This window comes from Zosterops lateralis (assembly GCF_965231275.1).
Source record: "Zosterops lateralis genome assembly, chromosome: 5".
Classification (NCBI taxonomy): domain Eukaryota; kingdom Metazoa; phylum Chordata; class Aves; order Passeriformes; family Zosteropidae; genus Zosterops; species Zosterops lateralis.
Window position 1 is genome coordinate 16,109,154 of NC_139766.1, and position 20,897 is coordinate 16,130,050.

The 20,897-nt window shown below is 40.5% G+C and overlaps 3 protein-coding genes across 3 annotated transcripts in view; 2 read left to right on the forward strand and 1 right to left on the reverse strand.

Moving 5' to 3' along the window:
- Positions 1-1,480: 1,480 nt before the first annotated feature.
- LAP3 (leucine aminopeptidase 3) lies at positions 1,481-15,235 on the forward strand (the record flags this gene model as incomplete). Its single annotated transcript, XM_083862363.1, has 13 exons — positions 1,481-1,603; positions 2,035-2,150; positions 2,481-2,535; positions 4,273-4,378; positions 5,488-5,647; positions 7,415-7,576; positions 8,573-8,731; positions 9,462-9,586; positions 10,936-11,024; positions 12,154-12,256; positions 13,810-13,889; positions 14,511-14,623; positions 14,732-15,235. 13 exons carry the CDS (start codon positions 1,481-1,483, stop codon positions 14,928-14,930), a joined length of 1,590 nt encoding a protein of 529 aa, XP_083718489.1. The 3' UTR covers positions 14,931-15,235.
- A 1,037-nt stretch (positions 15,236-16,272) lies between these two features.
- Positions 16,273-18,245, forward strand: MED28 (mediator complex subunit 28; the record flags this gene model as incomplete). Its single annotated transcript, XM_083862535.1, has 4 exons — positions 16,273-16,422; positions 16,508-16,574; positions 17,362-17,474; positions 17,912-18,245. The coding sequence occupies 4 exons, from the start codon at positions 16,273-16,275 to the stop codon at positions 18,107-18,109; spliced, it is 528 nt and encodes a 175-aa protein (XP_083718661.1). The 3' UTR covers positions 18,110-18,245.
- Positions 18,246-18,661: 416 nt separating this feature from the next.
- FAM184B (family with sequence similarity 184 member B) overlaps positions 18,662-20,897 on the reverse strand; it is a gene marked incomplete at its 5' end in the record, with an annotated part of 35,691 nt that continues 33,455 nt past the window's right edge. Inside the window, one exon of the mRNA XM_083861638.1 lies at positions 18,662-20,443. Coding sequence (XP_083717764.1) covers positions 20,353-20,443 — 91 coding nt within the window. The 3' untranslated portion in view covers positions 18,662-20,352. The remainder of the gene's footprint in view (positions 20,444-20,897) is intronic.

Sequence of the window (20,897 nt, forward strand, 5' to 3'; positions counted from 1 at the left end):
GACCTTTTCAGCTTTCCCTTGTACCTCATGAACTAATTTCAAAAACGTGCAACCTGATATATGTAGTTTATTTACACTTTACGACCTTATTTACACATTTTTATTATGTTTCACATAGTGTATCTGACCATATGCATGCTCAACACGTGGAAATTATTATTTCTCTGGGGGCACTTCTTAGTTTGGAAGATCAGAAATCCCAGATGAGAAGATTTATGAGTAATATTTGCCCAGAACTTTGAAGACATTATGGGTCCAATCCTATCTTTCCACAAAATTAAAGACAACTTCATATATCCCAAAAACACCCACTTAATTTGTATGTGCAGAATAATATATAGAAGCAACATAAATGTAGAGAAGCTATGGAGTTCAAAGAACTAAAAAACTGTTCATTGTATCCAAGAGCTTTGCCAAAATAAATGAAACTAAAAATCAATTACTGCTTTGATTCTTCAAAAATTATTATGGTTTGATTTTAAAAAAATGCATTTTTACAAGATAAATCAAATTGGATGCAGTTTTCCTCAGTCATTTTTTCTGAGTACTGCTGTCCTTAATAAAACAAGTTATTTGTCTCTGTTCCACTTCATGGAAAAAGCTGTGAGGTGAGAAGGGCAATGGACTCCTAGAGAACAGGCCCAACTCCCACATGATGGTCTAACAGTGTCACTCCAGTTAAAGATGGATGGAAAAGCAAACATTGTTGTACATGTTGTCATAAGGTGTCTTATTCTCACATATTAAAATTAATTACTTAAAATCTATGCAGGGACAGGGAGAGAAACAAAAAATGTCTGATCACCTGAAATTTAAGTCCAGGGCATGTTCAGTGCTCTTTAGACTGACAGTGCAGTAACTCAGCAAACTCCAACCAGTTCTTGTCCATGCAGTACTTTTGCTGAGCATAAATCTATTTCTGATGTTACAGCGATGACCCCATGTTCTGTTGTGAATTTTCCTGGCAGAATATAAACAGTCATTCTCACTGTTTTCGGGGGGTTTTGCTTTGTTTAGCTTGATTTCTTTTTGGCGTTTCACCCTGAAACTGTTAGTGCTTTCTCGTAGAAAATAACGTGCCTTTGCAATAAAGTTTTATTTTTCCTAAATAATTTACATTTTAATCTTCAATACGCAAATTAAGTATGCAGTATGCAGACCAGGGCTGCCTAAGTCTGTGATAAACCCCGGACAGAAGTACGACCGCCTAGAGAGAGCATGCCACAGAGGGCAAAGCTCCCAAATCCGGCCCCTCGCAGGAGTCCTGGTCCCCCGTGAGGTGGGAGGACCCCGGCTCGGGCAGCGCTGCGGCCCCATCGCGGCCCCGCCCCGGCCCCTTCCCGGCCCTCCCGCCGCGGCCGCGGGCCCCGCCCCTGCCGGCGCGGGCTGATGAGGCGCCGTGCGCGCCCGGCCCGGCCCCGCCGCTCCTCCCCCGCTGCCTCCCGTGCTCGGTGCCGTGCTTGGTGCCGTGCCCGGTGCCATGCTGCTGCCGCCCTGCGTGCGGAGCGTGGCTGCCCGCCGCCTGGCCCGGGACGTGCCCCGAGCCTGCAGCTGCTGGCAGGGCCCCTCGGCGCGGGGATACAGCCGCGGCCCGGCCGGCAAGGTGAGGGGGAGCCGGGCCGGGTGCCCTGTCCCTTCCTGCGCTCGGGCCCGCCGCGCTCGGCTGAGCCCCCCTGTGCCCCCAGAGCTGAGCCAGGGGTGGGGCGGCTCTCTCTGCTCCTCCAGGGTGTAACAAGGCTGGAGGTCTGCACTGGCGGGGAGAAGCTCTTTTGTACTTAAAATTACTGATTGAAAGAGTTTTTGTCTTTATGTGATCGCTAAAACTGTTGTAAGTTCAGTGATGTATCTGATTTCTTTTTCATACTTTAATGTAGTTGTAGTAGTTGATCCTGGTTTACTGAAGTGTTACTCTGTGCATCAAGTTAGATAAATTCAAAAACAGATAAGTACAAATGTAGCAGTAGTTTTGAATAGTGTGCTCGCTGCCTCTCTGATAGGTCTCTAAATTTCGTTTTTATATTAACCCTTTTTTAGGGTCTTGTTCTGGGAGTCTACTCTAGTGAAAAGGATGATGGTGCTGCCCAGTTCACTAGTGCAGGAGATGCTTTTGATCAGCTTGTGTCTGGAAAGCTGAGAGCACTTCTGTCCCTGTAAGTGTGTGATAAACTTCTGAAATGGACTGAAGTACCTACAAATACCAGTAGAAATTATCTCTTTTTTCATTATTACTGTCTGTGTCCATATCACTCTCAGGCTGGTATTTGCTTTGACAGTTGGGAGGGGAACTGCCATGATAAAGCCAACCACTGAGCAAACATGCAAAAATTTCATGGGACCTGTCCTCTCTTCTGAATCAGCACAGAGCCAAGTATCCTAGTGCATGTGTGGCACACTGTGTGGTCATGGAGTAAATGTGGTGCTGTAACTACGTGTATCGCAAGTAAGGCCTTCTGTACTGAAAGAATCTCTTTGTGTCCTAGATGTGGGCCGCCTTTGAAGAAAGGCAAGACACGTATATTTCATGGTTTGCATCAGGTATGAACTTCGTGGTTTTGTGTGCTAGTTGGTTGATGTGTGAAGTTTGTTCTGCCTGATTTTACACTGCATTCACTGCTGTGCTTTACAAATGGCCTGCTCTTCTTCCCTCTTCTTGACCATTTCAACTCCTGTTCTGCACTGCCCATGTGTGCACAGCCTTTTGCACAGTCCTGTACTCCCTGCCCTGTGCTGCAAATGGAGAGGATGTGAACAAGTCTGCTGCAAAAGTGCTGTACTCTGAATAGCTCCTCCTGAATGAGCTAAAGCATGGCAGTTTTGGATCTGACTTCTGTGCCTCCTGTGTCCAGGAGGGGTGAGTGTGAGAGGAGTTACTGATAGATGCAAAGACCTTCCAGACCTGACTATTCTAACACAAGGCAGTCCCTTCATAGACTTCAGGTGCTTGAAACTTCTGAAAACAAGACTGTTTGGGACTGTTCTTCAAACAGGACTTTTGTCTGCACAGCCATGATAGATCACAAAGGTATGAGATGAGGATTCATCCACTCAAAGTCAGGCTTTTGGTGCCATTTGAGAAGCCAGGATAGACCTAACGCACGTATGTGCAATTAGCTGACGTATATGGAAGGATTTGTGCTTTCTTGGAGTCCTAGCTAAGGCCTAGGCAGGCATGCAATGTGATACTAGGTATTCCTGTCTAAGTAACTGAATCTTACATTAAGGCTATTTAAATAATCTGAAATAAATCCATTTGTAGTGAGAATTGCCTACCATGTATAAATTCCTGTGCGGACACCCCATGCAGGTGACACTGGACTTGGTAAAAAGGCTCTCAGAAATTTCATGGAAGTTGAGTGCACTGAAGGTCCCATTATCCCAGTTCTGCATACAGGATGGGCTCTGAAGTGAGTAACAAATCTCTGCAAAAGACAGGAGAATGTTAACTGGTATCACTGATTTTCTGGAAAGCTAACACAAGTTTCAGCATTTTGTGGACTAAAAGACTTTATTAGAGTGTAGCAGTATGAAAGCTGATTGTTAGAAGCTGACAAAGATGGAAGGGAAAACTTAAGACTAACTTAATTTTGTCTTAAGAGCTATAGGAACATTGTATATGTTCACATACATAGCTTTGAGGTTTATACAAATTTGACTTCACTCTTAAAAGGCTCCTTTAATCTTCACTGCTTCTTTTTTATTCCACTTGCATGCAGCTTATGAGGCAGGCATATAGTGTGCTGTGCTGTATTGTTTTCCTGGCTTCTGAAGAGGTGTACCACTGTGCAGCTTTGGGTTGCTACCTGGCTAATCCTGCCAGCAGAGCTCCTGAGATGAGCTAACACATTGAGCTTTTGAAGTGATTTTATTTTCTTGAACATAATACTGTGCCAAAAAAGGTTACAATTTTTCAGATAAGTTCTGACCTTTCTTACATCTTGAAAGCTGGATCTGCTTTCCAAAGACTCTTGGGCTTGCCCTTGGGAGTATCAGATTTTCATGTGTTGAGCATAAAGGCTTGTCTGCTGTGTGCAATGCACATGATTATTAACTGGACAACAGAATAACTGACTGCATGCCTGTGGCAAATGATGGGGAGCACAGGACAGCAGCACCATGCAGGCATTCTTAATGAAAAGTACCTGACATAGAAAAGGTACTGCATGTATTTAAATGCTGTGCTTCATTTGATTTGGAAAGTAAATCTTTTTAACAACTCTGCTGTGGCTGTAACAATGAGGAAAGTGAATCCATTTGTGTGTTGGCTTCATCTAGGACTTTCCAAGTGTGGTGGTAGTTGGCTTGGGTAAGAAGAATGCTGGAATAAATGAACAAGAAAACTGGAATGAAGGCAAAGAAAATATTCGTACAGCTGTTGCAGGTTAACTATTTTTTAAATTTTTTAAGCATTTTATCTGTAAAGCAATTGCAGTTCTGCAGCATGTTCCATTTTTTAAGACCAAGCCTAGGTATGCCTTTGTTTTGAAATGTGCAACTTACTGCATGGTTTGGTAAATACATTTACTTGTCACTGATACTCATGTAAATTTTTCCTTAGTGAGCAAGGACTTATCAAGAATGTAAATCAAATCTGAACAGGTAACTGCAGTTATTTAAATCAAATAACTTTCCTAAACAGTGTGATATTGAGAAGGGACTTGTCTAATTAGTATTTTAGAGCCAGGGAGCATCACCAATTTGCTTTATGGTCACTCTGTACTTAAGTATGCAGATATATTTACTTCTGCCACTTATTTCGTAACTGAGATATTTGTGTTATAAACTAATGTCAACATCAGTACCATGATTCAGTACCATGATTCTTCATTCTGTTGAAGACAGAATAAGGCGTATTTATCTTAATCAAGGATGACTGCTGCATCTAAGTGTGTAAATAAGAATTAAGAGTTCTCACCGAAGACTTTATAGTCTGTGATTGCATGACAGCTCTATGTCCAAAATGCCAGCCTGTACCTGCCATTAACATTGTTAATTAACTTTGTAGCTAACATAAAACATTATTAAATTATTTGGGAACAAAATAGAATTTATGGGATACATTGTTTATAAAAATGTATATAAACAAGTCTGGAAGATAGAACAGTCATATTCGTGGCAAAAAACTAAATTATGACAAATTTCTGATACCTGTAGATAGTCATAACTCATAGCATTCCAGAATAATAGAGCCTTGCTTTGCTATATAATGAGCTTTAAGGAGAACAACTGTGATCTTTCCTTTTTTATTCTTGCAAAGCATTTTAATAATTATAATGCCTCAACTGATATTTTTAGTAAAAATTTGCCAGTATATGGTCATTAGCACTTTTAATTCTTCTACTGCATGATCTCTTTGATTGACTTATTTATAAACTCAGATATCTTGAGTTAAAATAATTTTTTCCTTGCAATGTCCCATTGATCACCTCAGACTCCTGTTTTGCTGTTCTGTGTAATAGTTGGTCTTCAGTTCTATGCTGTATTTTTCAGTTGGCTGCAGGCAGATCCAGGACCTGGAGATCCCCTGTGTGGAAGTAGACCCTTGTGGAGATGCACAAGCAGCTGCAGAAGGTGCTGTCCTTGGATTGCATGAATATAATGAGCTGAAGAAAAAAAAGAAGCCTGTAGTTACTCCTCAGCTTCACGGAAGGTGATGGCAAAGGAAAGCTTGCTATTTATTCATCTGTTTGCTTATTTATAAAACTGTGTGCATGGCATGCTTGCACATGAGAAAAACAAAACTGAAGGAATAGGGCTAGCTACAATACTCTTAACTCCTACTCATTTGAATTTCCTGAAGTATTTTTCATCTCAGATATATTTATAGTGTTTGTTCCATGTGTTTTGATGCCATATTTAGAGGTTAAGGGTAAATAAATGCTGCTTCACAAAAAAGAAGGACCAGGATAAAAAAAGCAAAAGCTACTTGAAAAGAAGTTGTGATATACTAGGACTTCTGTTGGTATTGTGTGCCAGAATTGTGGAGAAGAGGTATTTCAAACTCCATAAATGGATAAATCCTTTGGAGAATCAGGATCTCCATCTGCTGTGGTCCTCTGTGACAAACCCTCTCATCACAGAATTCAGTTAAGTTGGTCAGGAATTTGTCCCAAATCTAAAATGATGGTTCCCAGTGACCATCTTGTCCTTCATACACCTAGAAATGGCTTTCAGAATTACTTTCTCTGCACGCTTCTAAGGAATTAGTCTAGGATGACTGGCTTGTAGTTCCCTATATCCTCCTTAGCATTTTTAAAGATGTGTATTTGTCCTTTTCAGTCATCAGGGATCCCATTCAGTTACACCTTTCAAACTGAAAGAGCCTAGGATTGCAGTGATGCCAGCCAGTTCCCTCAGAATCCTCAGATATGTGCTGCCTGCTACCAAGGACTTGTGTAGGTCCATCATCCTTAAGCTAAGTCCTAGGTCTCTCTTCCTGTCATGAGGAGTGCCCTTCTTCCTCAAACTGTTGCTCAGCACAAAGAACTGGGGAATTTGGAAGTAGATCTTTATAATTATGAAAGCTGATGCAAAGCCAGCATTGAGAACTTCAGTTTTCTCAGTGTTCAGTAGGTTGCCTGCACCATTTTGTAAGTGAACAGTGTTATTCCTGCCCTGCCTTTTGCTGATGGTTGAAGTCCTGACCTGTTGAAGTCCTCTAGGTACCTTTCCCATATCTTGCCAGTTTCAGTGTCAGCTGACATTTGGTTTCTTAATTACATCCTTCCATATCCAGGCAATATTTCTGTATTCTTCCTGCATTCTTTTATCATTGCCCTGCTCTTTTTAGAGGCAAAGTCCTGTTCAATGCCTTGCTTTGTGATAACAAAGGAAGTAAGTTGTCTCAGTAAAATGAAAGGTTTTGTACTGGCTATCTGGCAAAGTAACCCGAGAGACTTGCCCATTTCCTACACAGGCAGCTCTATGAATGTTTGCTCTGTCATTTGTTAGTGAAGTGCTGCCTTGAGTGCACTGGGAAATGAGATCCAAATTCCACTTTTACTGCATAATCATATTTCAGTAAAGGGAAAAACAGAATTGGAGACTTTATATGGTAAATAAAAACTTTGAAGGTTGTTAAAAGTTGATTACAAACTTCAAAAGGGGTATTAAACCTTGTGTTTAAGGATTTAAGCCAATCTTTGATTAGTAAGGATTAGGATAAGACCTAATGAATTAGATGGATAATTTTACATCTGTCTACTCTTGGATTCTCCTTGCTTTCTCTGAAGTATTTTTCACTGAGTAAAAGAAGAGATGAGTTACTAGACTAGAATCCTTGTAGTAAGATAACTCTGATATTCTTAATTGCTCCAAATTAATAATACTGCATTTTAAGAAAGAGAGTAAATGGTTGCTGACAACATCTTACTTTTGCAAATGTCTATAATCCTGATTATTGTGTATTGTTGTTTAGTGCTGAAAGTGAAGCCTGGCAAAAAGGTGTTATCTATGCTGAGGGGCAGAACCTCGCCCGGTACCTTATGGAGGCTCCAGCTAATTACATAACTCCAATCAAATTTGCTGAACATATTGAACAGAAGCTCAGAAGTTTCAGCAATGTAAAGGTCCACATAAGGTAAATTCCATGGAAATGATTCCCCTGTAGGGTAGAGGACCATAACAGTAAGATAAGGTATCTTCCAGGTTATTCAAATCTGAAGTTATTCAAATCTCATTTTCCCTTTACTACTTCAGATGAAACAAGCAGGGGAAGTAATTGGGGAGAAGGTGTGAGGGGTGCCCAGACTGCAGGCTGTTGTCAAGGATTAAGTGAGCTGCTAGTTTGCAAAGGAAGCAAGATACTGTGATGCAGTAAAATCATTATCTGTCAATTAGTCATGCAGTCAATTACTGCTTAATTAACACATTAGTGCTGTGAAAAGAAGCCTCAGTGAATAGAGGTCTAATATTAAGTACCTTTTGTTTTTTTCCCAAGTGGGTTTTTTACATACCTTTGCTTTTTTTGTGTGGATGTGGTAATAAAACATCATCTATTTATTGCTGTTCCTGTTGGGATTTTTTAAATAGTTTTTAAAAATCTGAGATGGAGCCATAAAAGCCCTTACAAGTGAATTTGCACAGCTGGTGCTTCTAGCCCCTGAACCTTTTTTCTGAATTTCTGCTCTATAGTGGAAACGGGCATTACTGGTTGTGCAAGTGTCGGAGGCTGTTTTGTTGACAAGCAAAAGACTGGGGGAAATCTTGCTAGCAGAAAGCTAAATATAACCTGCTGCAATATTGTTACTTCACATACCTTTAGCATCTACAGCCTCATAGGTAAGTGAAAGATCAGTGCTTCTGATGCAGAAACTGTAGACAAGCTGTTGTTTTGTTGGGCTTTTTTAAACAAGACAAAACAAATCAAAGAGCAACTTTGAGGAAGTATTTTAATGTTTCACCAAAAAAAGGTAGTAGTGGTTGGATTTAAACTGCAGTTTCCAAAATAACTAACTAAAATGAAATGGTTTGTGTACAAACCTTCAAGAATCATGATCTCTTGAAAAAAATCACCTTGGTCAAAGTGTCCAGTTGAAAAAATAAAAAACAAAACTAATATGTGTTTCTATTCCAGACCCGAGTCTTGGATAACAACACAAGAGATGGGAGCATTCCTGAGTGTAGCTAAGGGTTCAGCTGAACCTCCCATCTTTCTGGAGATTCACTATTTAGGGGCTGCCAATACAGATGACTCCCCGTTGGTGTTTGTAGGAAAAGGAGTTACATTTGACAGGTATGTATGCTTGTATGCCAATATTTTAATTACTAGGGGGAGAAAATGCTTGCCTGCTGTTTGTGTTCAACAGGGAGATGCTTTTTCTTTGCTCAGCACGTCTTCCAATGCCATTCTGCTGAACTGGCGTTATATAGTAGCTTGTGCTGCCTTTTCTGGCAATGAGACAACATCACTTGTCCAAAGTAATTAATAGGAATTAATATGCCATCATCTTGTAAGGGGAAGAAGGAAATTCAGAGGGAAAGAAAATAAAGATGGTGCTCTTTCTTTTCTTGTCCTGAACAAACCTGTGGATGAAGAATTTGCATGTTTAGAATTGCAGTATGTCACTGGACATCTAGATGATGCTTAAGGAAATAGAAAATAATTCATTCTTTGCAGCAGATCCTTATAACTACCTTCCATGTCACATACTACTGAAGACTTTATCAGTCAGTTCCCCATCCATATGCTGATTTTTATCAAGTGTGCTATTTTGTTTGCTTTGTGCACTGCTATTATGAAGACCAATGAGTTACTCCACTGCACTTTACCTGGATTTTTGTGGTCTCCTAATTATGAGGAAGTAATATTTTATCTGAAATGAAAACCCAGATACCTTGGTTTCAGTACTAGGGGTGCAGAAGTATTTGGAGCACCAGGTCTAGCATTCACTGATATTTAGTGTTAACATATACTGATGGACAGAACATCATCAGTGTATGTGACCTTGAGCTGTTTGTTGCAGCGGTGGCATTTCACTGAAGCCGTCATCGGGTATGGATGCAATGAGAGCAGATATGGGAGGGGCAGCAACTGTCTGTTCAGCCATTGTGACAGCAGCAGCTCTAAAGCTACCTTTGAACATAATTGGTAAGTGTTTTTGTGTGGAGAATCAAAAAATCTTAGTTTTAGAGGGTTTTGTGAGAGAGTATTTTTCTAGTATTAGCAATGTTAACAGCCATGTACAAACATCATGGACTCTTGTATACTTCTCTCATTCCCTTGCTCAACCTCTCTTCCATTTTTACTTGCATGTCAGAAAATTACTATTCTTTACTTGAATAAAGTATTGAACACCAAATCAAGACTTTTAAGGTATGATATTTACATTTTAAGTGGGAAATGTTTGTCAGTAAAGATACTTTCAGTGAGTCTTTGAAAAGTCCCGAACCTATATTACAAGAAGGAATGGGCATTTCTGTATAAGCAGTTAGAATGAAAAGGAGTCAGGAGTGCTGAGCTCCCTCCATGAGTGTGTGCCACAGCTGAGCAGGAAGAGGGATCAGCTCTAGTTCCCTTAGGTGAATATCTCAGCAGAAAACTAAAACAAACCAAACCAGTCTGCTGATACTGTTATGTATGTGCAATCTTTTTTTTTTTTTTTTCTGAAAAAAGTTTATTTTTTCTGCAGAGGTGAAATTAAATGAGCTGATTCGGACACTGTGGCAAGACCAGTTGGCAGTGACATGGAACGTGGTCTAGGATAAGTTTTAGTTAGAGAAGCTCGACTTTGAGTTAACTGGTACTTTAGTCACTTCTGTGCTTCAACCAGGAGAGGGCAGCGATGCCCACACATCTTCCTGGCGTTCCTCACCGGAGAGTGCAGTGGGGAGGGCTGGCAATCTGCACATCGTGCCACTGAAAAGTGGTGCTCCACTTGTGCACCTTGTGCCAGGTGCAGGTTTTCCCTAGGAGTGGTGAAGTGCCTTTCTTTCCATGATCCCAGTCACAGTTGCAGTTTTGAGACTGAGCCTGTTTTTTGCACATTTCTTAGTATGGCTGGAATTATGTGACAAGTCCTTGGACCACTCTATGATGAGCAAAACTTGAATGGCTCAGAGTGTTTATTTGAGAAGTTTTTAATTTCAGAAAGAAGGAAGTTCCTTTACATGTGAATAATTATATATGGGAGACATAAAATAATACTTACTGCTCCTCTGATATCACTTGTCTGGGGAAAAAAGTCGAAGAAAACCCTAGTGGTAAAATAGTGTTGGTTAGAGAGCCTGGTAGTGCATCATGCAGGGGGAGTTTCCCTAATTGAAAACTGGACCATGTGTCTTTCATTGACTGGGAAAATTTGGATTTTGAGCTTAATTTCAAAATTAACATTTGCACTGTTTCCTTAAGGAGATGTTTGGAGTTTATCTAAGTGGGGTTTTTTTCTACAGTTTTTCTGAGAGGAAAACTAATAATTCACTTTTCCTTTTGTCTCTGAGGTTTGGCACCCCTCTGTGAAAATATGCCCAGTGGTAAGGCAACCAAGCCTGGGGATGTAGTTAGAGCTAAGAATGGAAAAACAATACAGGTATGCATGTGAAACTTGGATTTTGAGTAGTTTTGGTGAAGTGGTTTAATCAACCAAGTTGACTGCAGTCAGAGTACATTTGAAAAAAAGCCCTTAAAGATAAGCAGTGCAAATGTGCTGTTTTCAAAATTGTAAGAAGCATGCTACTAACTAGAAGTTGCTGTCATAGGAGTTTTTCAAATACAGATTGAAGAGATGGGACGTGTTTTATAAATTGCTAGGAAAAGCTGCAAAGTAAGGTCATTTTTTGAGCATGCTAGAAAAGCTTTTTTGGCACAAGAGGTTGTTACAATGCTCATAAGTACAGCCTCTAAGTCCAAACAAATAACATTAATTGCTTCTAGCAGACCCTTCAGGACAATTCCTTGCTCTCTGTAGTAAGACATGAAAGTAAGACATCAATTTCCTGCTGATGTAACCAAGGTCTTTACACTGCCAGAATGCTCAGTACAATCAGAATTGTGAGTCATAGGGGCTCTTGGTTCAAAGGAGCTTGCCAAATCAGTACCCAAGATACATTTCATATTTATTATAAATGGTTCCATTACTCATCTAATAGATTAAATTGTACTGGAAGTCATTGTGCTGTAGATCACTGATTTAATGCAGAAGTAGATGGCTTTGTTTTTGTCTGAATTTCTGTGATTCTGCCACGTTTGACTTGCTGAACCTTCCATTTCTTTGACATTCATCTCTGAAAACTGACTTCAGTCACCCTCTGCTTTGAGGGAAAAAGACTGGGCATGTATTCCCCCACCAAGAAGAATTCTGCAAGAAAGTGCTGGTAGCTCCAAGCTTATGGTGCAGCCTGTGTGCTCCCCTGAGACACCTCTCCAGTCTCCAGGCCCTTCTGAGGAGCCAGCAGTACAGAGACCCAGCATGCAGAGGAGGCTGTAGTGCTGAAAGATGACTTACCTCAGTTACAGATACAGTTTTATTTTATAAACATAACTGTATATCAATACTATATTTTTTCTTTCTTTTTATCAGTGTAGTTTGAGTAAATTTTCATTACCTGAAGTTTCTAGGGCCTCTATCCAACAGCTATTTAAGACATGTGAGAAATACATCAGTGAAAGAGACATTTACAGTACTTCATCTGTTTTTTTTACTGATTTTGCCTTTGAAGGTAGATAACACAGATGCAGAAGGAAGACTGCTGTTAGCTGATGCTCTCTGTTATGCCCACAATTTTAATGCAAGGGCTATTGTGAATGCTGCAACATTAACAGGTAAGCAGTGTCCCTTCCCTGCTCATTTTGAAGTCAGTTTTATGTTACTCATTAGTTTGACTGTAAATTAGTCATGCTGTGTATATAAACCCAACCTTAATTCAAAGACAACTGAGATGATTTTACATCTTTCAGGGTAACAGCAGGCACAGCTCGTGTGTCTCTGGAGTGGGGAGGGGACATGCTCAGCTCTGGAGATGCAGCTGGGCTGGCTCAGCCCAGCTGGAACCAAGAGCAGCAAAGCCTGTGCAGACTTCAGTGTTTCCCTGTGCTTCTCCCATCCCTGAGCTGAACCCTGTCAGCTCCCAGGCCTGTGAGATGCAGAGGTCCTGCCCAGTCCACTCAAGCCCAGACAGGTGCCTGAACAGCTTGCTGAGTGCCTGAGCTCTGACCTCGCCCAGTGCCAGTTCTGAGCTAGCTCAGGCTCCATGATGACAGGAGTCATCATCATTCCCCAAGAATTCATTTGACTGAAGTACCTCCTTTTTTTTTTTTGTGTAGCTTGCATACTTTTAGGCATTATGAAACATGTTTTAATTGTTTCATCTCTACAGCTGTATAATAATAAAATTGTAAATTTAAATTTAAAACCAGCAATTGTGTATGCAGCTCATGAACTCGCTAACAAGCTGTCATGGGTGAGGTGACTGTAGCTGAAATAAAAGCAAACACAGAAGAGTAATTCAGGCAGGACTCCACTGTGTTGCTTAATGAATATGCTAAATGAAATAATTATGCTTCTGTAGATTCTCTGCTAATGCTTTAAATTATGTTCCATCAGTTTTACCAGTTCAGATCTGTGGAAATTTTCAACAGACAGAAGGGAAACTGATTTTAACATTGTTGGCTTGTATAAAAGCATTCCAGTCTGAGATCCTTGGAAGCAGAAAGGAGGGCTCCCACAGAAATTTTTTACATGTTTTGCTAACCTTTCTTTGTTGTTTTTTTTTTCATCTCACTAAGGATTGAGTGTTGGTATGAGAGAAGCAGTTCTGGCACACCAGATAGATAAATATCTAATCCCATGGTTTAATATTTTGATAAAGATTATTTTAATAAATTGAATACTTAATAAAGTAAATTTACACATGATGTGCAAAAGTCTATGTAAGTGAAATTCACAAAAGAGAAAGAAAGTCTTAGCTCAAAATTTATAAAGGTCTGTAAACTGGAAAAAGCCCATTTCACTTGTATTTTCTACATGAAAACAATATTAATAACTAGGGTTTTTTTTAGAGGATACCGTTATTGTGTAATACATTATTTTAGAACTATTTCTAAGAAACATCAATCTGAAATCAGAAAATTTAGTTTCATGGGAAGCAGAATATAGTTTTTATGATTTCTTGTGTTTATTAGAATATATGAATGTTTTTAAAGTGTTCAGAGTTTCAAAAATGTCAGTGTATTAAAGTCTTCAGGTTTTTTTGATAAATTCCTGTTACTGATAATGGGAATTAAAAATGGAAAGTTCTGTGAGGAGTCAGGATGCAGGGAAGAGCAATAGTCCACCTTCGGCTTTGTCATATAAACTTGAAGGTGTGTTTCTTTAGGTGCTATGGATGTTGCATTGGGATCTGCTGCAGCTGGAGTGTTCACAAATTCATCTTGGCTTTGGACTCACCTCTATGAGGTAGACCTCATTTTTTTGTTAAATCATAATAGTAATAATTCAGTGATATATCTTGTTGAAAAGCTACTACATTACTGAAAGATGTTACTACATTTTGAAAATTTAGAGGAATGATGTCAGTACTATATTGACTTGAAGATAATATTGACTTAATTTCTAGCTCTTCAGTGAGATGTAATATCATACACCAAACATCTCAAGGATCTGCATGTTCTGATAACTCACTGCATATACATAAACTCTGGACCACTGGCAGTAATTAGTTCATGTTAAAAAGATAATTGATCTTGCTGAACAACATGGAGAGAGAGATTCAGAGAGACCTTGTGAGTGGCTGAAATGCAATGGATCAAGGAAGCCTCGGAGGGGAAGGATTTCTGTTGTCAGGGAAAAGGAAAAACAGATAAAAAATGTGGTCTTTTGATGTTGCCTTTTGGCTAACATTAAGTACCTACAAAGCAGGATTGCCTGTTTAGTTTTGCAAACAGTGTATTTCCAAAAACCTAATATCTTGGGCTGAAGATTTTTAGACTGATAAAACCTAAACGAAAAGAAGCATGCATGGAAACAGGGCTTACAAGTGCACTTTAAAAAAAATTGCTCAAAATATTATTTTTTCAGGCCAGTATTTTGACAGGGGACAGAGTTTGGAGGATGCCTCTTTTTGAGCATTACACAAAACAAGTCACAGACTGTCCTCTTGCAGATGTGAGTAACATTGGAAAGTACAGCAGGTAAGATGAACCAATGCTTTCCATGTGGCCCTTTCTTCCAACCTATTTGTTCAATATGTGTGCTGTTGGAATTGCTTTGGAAACAACACACCTTTCTGTTTCCCACAGAGCTGGAGGAGCATGCACAGCTGCTGCATTCCTGAAGGAGTTTGTGACAGCCTCTCACTGGGCTCATTTGGACATAGCTGGGGTGATGTCCAACAAGGATGAGGTGCCGTATCTCCGGAAGGGCATGGCAGGCCGGCCCACCAGGACACTCGTAGAGTTCGCGGCTCGATTAAGTCAAGACAGTCACAATGCCAAATAAAAATACTTGTTCTAAAATCATCCTCTCTGCCTTAAGGAAAAAAAATGTATCATTCATAAATGAATGTCCCAAGCACATTTTCACTATGGCAATGAACTGAAAATGGATATTGTAAATTATTACTTGGGTAAGAATATCTCACTTTTGAGATTTGTCTTCCCATACCACATTATGCAGCTTAAAAATTACTCTGTTTTAACAATTGAAATATTTAATACCAAAACATGATAATGGAAATTACTGAGATGCCTATTTTATATGTAAAGTAGGGCATAATTATTGTAAACAATAAATACCTTATTTGGATGTGAGTTTTGAGTGAGAGAATAAACAATCTAATAGATGTACCTCAGGTTTGAGTAAACAGTAGGTGATGTCAGCGGTAACTGCAAAGTTGTTCATAAAAACATCATTCTGGCATTTTTTCCTTAGAAAATCTAAACTGCTTTTGGTATATACTGAGGCAGAAATGATGCTGTGTGATTAGTAGGGCTTCAGCACAGAATTGTGGAGTAAGTTATAAACAGGTCCAGAAGACATTGTAACATTTTTATAGAAAGCTAAGACTGCAAGTTAGTGCTTGTGTGTGTTTTTAGGGGGACTTGCTGGACCATCTCACATGGTTTTTGTCATCCTTGTAGTTGCCCTCTTTCCTGCTATGAGGTGGCTGCACTCCAAGCCAGGGACATTATTCCCAGAATCTCTTCAAACATCCTGAGACTTAAAACGTGGGGTGATGTTTTCTTGACAGTTTGGGGGGTCCAAATCCATAGGGTGGGGGTTTATTTTGGTTTAGGGTGGGTTTTGGGTATTTTTTGTTAAATGCCGTTGTTGGAACAAGTGATGCTGAAACGGCGCTTACCCAGGCTCGTACTTGTGACAAGGCAGGGCAAAGGTTGGAGGAGGAAGGTCCTTCTGGAGAGGATGGCCTTGCTGTCTGTACTTGCCTTGTTCCAGAAGGGCCAGTGGTCTCCTGGGGCCAGCAGCTTGGGCGAGGGGAGCCTCCCCCACGTCCTGTGCCCTATGAGGCCCTTCTGGTGAGCTCGGTCCGGTTCTGGGCTCGTCAGTGCAAGACAAGGAGCTGCTGGAGAGGGTCCAGCAGAGGGCAGTGAGGAGGATGGAGGGTCTGGAACATCTGGTTCTGTTTAGTCTGGAGAAGTCTAAGAAGGGATCTCATCGATACACTAAACTATCTCCTAGGCAGGTGCCAAGGGAACGGTGCCAGGCTCTCCAGCGGTGCCCAGGTACAGGCCGAGGAGCCCTGGCCCCGCGCTGCCCACTCAAAGCGCTTGCCCGCCCCGGGCCCGCCCCGCTCCGGCGCATGCGCGGTGCCCGCTCGGCCATGGCGGGCGCGCTGGGCGGGATGTTCGGCTCCCAAGCGCCGGGGCCGCCGCCACCAGGCCCGCCCGGCCCGCCCGGCCTCATCCCGCCGCCCGCGGGGCCGCGCAACCCCAACAGCACTCTGGTGGACGAGCTGGAGGCGTCCTTCGAGGTGAGGGGGGCGGCCGCGGGCGGGCACTGCCCTGCCTGCGCCGGGCCCCCGCGGCCGCTGAGCGCAGTGCTTCCCTGTCCCGCAGGCCTGCTTCGCCTCGCTGGTGAGCCAGGACTACGTGAACGGCACCGACCAGGAGGAGATCCGCACCGGTGAGCCCTTCCCGCTGGAAGGCTGCTGGGAGCAGGGGCAGGAGGGAAAGCAGTGCCGGGGTCTGGTGGGAAGGGCTCCTATCGGCGTGCAGTGAATGCCTTTCCAGCAGCAGGGAGGTGCTGGGGGGCGTTCGGAAGCTGTATCTTCATACAGTAACAGGAAATTGGAAAGGCCCGGCCAAGGCAGCTCAGCAGCGCATCGGTGCTTTAGGGCTTGAGTGACGCTCCTCTGTGGAGGAGGAATAAATAATGGCGTGAACAGGAGTTTGAAAAGTGGCCCTTGACTACTCCTTAGAAGTGCAGTTGTCCCTGAAAATTTTCTGAAACTTCACTCAAATGGCGTTTGAAAGTCGGCATAAATGCTTTTCAAAACTCCTTTCTGGATATTCATGTGCTGGCATGGAACGGCTTTTATTACCAAAACAGTAATGTGTAGTATATGAGGGCAGATATTCTCCTCAATAAGTGCATATTTTGGAACTCTGCACTGAGCCTGTTGCTTAGGCATGCAACCAAGTTCCGTGAATTATTTTATTACTTCTTGTCAGAAATAAAATAAAATCTGGGAGGAAGTGTTGTCCTGCACTTCTAAAATAACTTGAAACGTTTGACAAGCAGTGTCTTATACAGGGTCTTGCTGGTCTATAAATACATTATTTTAGATACTCTGAAAATTTTCATTCTAGAAAGTACTGTGAAAAGTGTTTTTAACAGACCACTACCATTACCAGCCTGAAATCTTCTATTTTTGAAAGCTGTTCTTTCAATCTTGTTACTATATGTTTAGGTGTTGATCAGTGCATTCAAAAGTTTCTGGATGTTGCAAGACAAACCGAATGCTTTTTTCTACAAAAAAGACTGCAGCTGTCAGTCCAGAAACCAGAACAAGTAATTAAAGAGGTATGTTAATTTACCTGTCTTGTGCTAGATCAGATAAGGTATGTACCTTAATCAACATATTCATAATTTTGGGTTTCTCAACATGATGCTGTGCCTTAAGATGGTAGAACTTGACTGTTATCATAACACTCAACATGAACCTGGAGAAGCTGCTTCTGTGTGAAGTATTGGAACACAACTGATAATTCGTTGGAAGAGACAAACTAGTTAGTCAGATTTTGCTGGGACGGGTGATCTCTGAAATATGTGGCATAGGTGAGCAGCAGTAGTGCTGTATCACTCCCTCTGTATCATTAGACACTTTTCCATTACTCCATTTTTCTACTGGAAGATCAGCTTGAAACCTCAAGGTCTGAAAAAGTTACATGGTCTTTATGCAAGGTGGTTACCATTTTGAATACTGTCTATTTACTAACACACCATCTTTTCATCCATAGGATGTTTCAGAATTAAGAAATGAATTGCAGAGAAAAGAAGCATTAATTCAGAAGCATTTAAGTAAACTGCGACACTGGCAACAAGTCCTGGAAGACATCAGTGTACAGCACAAGAAGCCTGCAGAAATACCTCAAGGTCCATTAGCTTACCTGGAACAAGCATCTGCCAATATTCCTGCTCCAATGAAGCAAACATAATCTTCAGTTGCACACAGCTGAATATTTTAAAAGCAATGGTGTTCTTTGTATGCTTTTTTTATAATGTAATACGTACTACAAATATAGTTAAAACAGTTAAGCCAAATAAATTATCTTCTTTTCTTTTATTACAGAAGTATTGATTGGTTTTACGTTTCAATGAAAAGTATTCAGAGTTGTTGTTCAGGGTGTTTTCTGGTAGAAGTGTCTCTCCCAGAATGTATCCTGTTCCTTCTAGAGAGAGTGGCCCTTGCTTTCCTCTCTGTCTTTTTGGCATGATCAAAATACCTGCAAAGATTAGTGTTTGATTTTACTGGAATATTTAAATGTTTTATGATCCAGTCATTGTCTTTGAGTACCACTGCAGAAATACCCTTAGAATTGTCTGTATGTAGGTCAGATCAGGTTTTTTTTAAGTGAATTGTCACACTCCACGGGACTGGCTCACCTCATGGAGGCTGTCTTGGAATATGTAAATTTAGTTCTTATAGGATGAACTGAAATGGAAAAGCACAAACAAAAGGGTTGGATTTGTAATGCAGGCATCATGTTACTGATCTTCTGACTCACAAGCTACTGAAGAGGTGTTCCAAAATACCTATCCCCAAAATACAGATCATTCATTGTGGCGGTAGGATCATCACCACTGTCCAGAATTATACAGTATACAGAATTACCTTCTATTGCAGTGCTCTACTTACTAAGTTAAATGTAGCCTAAAAAGATTTTGGAAGTAGAAATGGCAAGAGTCCTGTCTGTGTATTACTAAGCAACAAATTTAATTAATCCATGTAACCACTTTTCCACATACACATTTTTGGGGGCAGAGTGGAGTCATTAATTGTTGTAAGCCTGCAAATAAGAATTGGTAATTGTGTATTGAAATTTCCAGTGTTCTTGGGGCAGTGTGGATGCAAGTAATGACAACAGCACTGTACGTTTCCATCCTCACAGATGGCAAGATACTCATAGTGTTATTGTACACTATTTAATCTCTTTCTTGGTTGCAAGTATCAGAAGTGCCTTTTTGCCAAATCTACTGCCAAAGTCACATTTCCAACCAAGCAGTTCCTTTTGGAAAAAATGCTAGATTAACTGGGATGAAAAGTATTGGCAAGTAGAAGTGTTCTGCCCTTCCTTCCACATTTGCACCACCAGTGAGATGCAGTGGCTGTTTTGTGTGAAATACTTGCATCTCTTGGTGCTCTTGCTGGCTTTTCAGTGTAAGAAGAGGTTAGACTCGAGGTACACCTCTTTGTACATGTAAATTTTTTTTAGGTAGCTGGGCCCTGATGGCTGAAACTAAATGGGAATTCAAAGCAATTGAAGAGGAACTAGCCTGTCTTAAACAGCAGGCTGCTGGTTGTGCATTTCCCTGCCTTTCACACTTACTGAGTTAATTGCCCAAGAGTCAACTTCATGGGTTCTTTCTTGCCAGCAATGAATTAGCATGAGCTGAAAAATTTAGTCATTCCCCCACTCTGCTTTTATGGCGTTAAAAGGTACAAGGATGCAGCTGCCATCACTCTGGAACTCGGTGTACAAGTCTGACTTACTTCAGCATAACACAGAACTCTTTTGAAAAAACATAGAAATTGGATAATTTACAAGCTTTAATGTTCATACTTACACATCATCCTAATTTATCAGGCTAATACATATATTGAAATTCAATGGGAATATTACATAGTAATGCTGAGTATACAAAACAGTTTATGAAGCAAACCAGAAATTATTTCTAAACCAGCCTGCTATAAACATGCTATTTTTGAAGGTATACCACATGCTGTACAGCTTAAAATTCATTTAGCAAAAAGCATTAAAATCTTTTAAAATTACATTATTATATGCAGAACTTACTTTAAACAGCTGATGAAGCAAGCATATAAATGTACAGAAGGAAGATCTTTTTTCAGCTGGTGCCAAATTGACAGAATGTATCAGAGTCCAAATTCCATATTTAATGAAATTGTGGAGTGGTACAGTCTCTTGATTAAAAAGTCTTTTTGCATAACTGTATCCAAAGTTTTTCTTCATTTTTTACAGAAGTTGTTAAAAAAATGCATTTTCCTGAAATTCATGCCTGTAACTCCATAGATGTAAGAGGGTACAGGTATTTCCTAACTTTACTTAGAAATTACTTTTTTTTTTTCTTCCCTTAAATCATCTATTGGATTATCATTCCTAAAAGGAAACAGGAATTACTTTTATCGCAATTCTGAGAAGTACAGAAATAGTTTGCTTTAAAATGAAAAAAACTTAGTAAACCATTCTTGATGCTGAGGGTCTTGTTTTTGGTCATCTTTGGTTTGTGATGGTTCATTGCCATGTGTCCTGTGCAAACAAATAAGCATTAGCATCACCGACCTATGTAATACTTTTCCCAGAAAAAACTCATCATCCCATGAATAGTTCTATGCTCACATGAATGGATGAGGCCAAAAGGTGCCAGCTACAGTTTTAGTGGGATCTGTGCCAGCCAGGTAACTGGACTAGCAGCACTGGTTGTACCATGAAGAAAAGCATGAAGCAGAGCCTAACAGCTATGGAGAAAGGTTTGAACATAGTTCTTAACTTGACAGCCCAAAAAAAATGAAACAAAATTATGCTTCAAGGATGTAAAGTCTGGAAAATCAGAGAATGGCAGCTGCAATTCACTCTTAAAAATACAAAATACAATTTATGCATTAAAAATGTTTGGTAAAAGCCCCATTTGAAACGGAATGATTTATCTGAACGCTACCTGGTATTCATAATCAATCCTATTATGTAGTCCCTGATTTTCCAT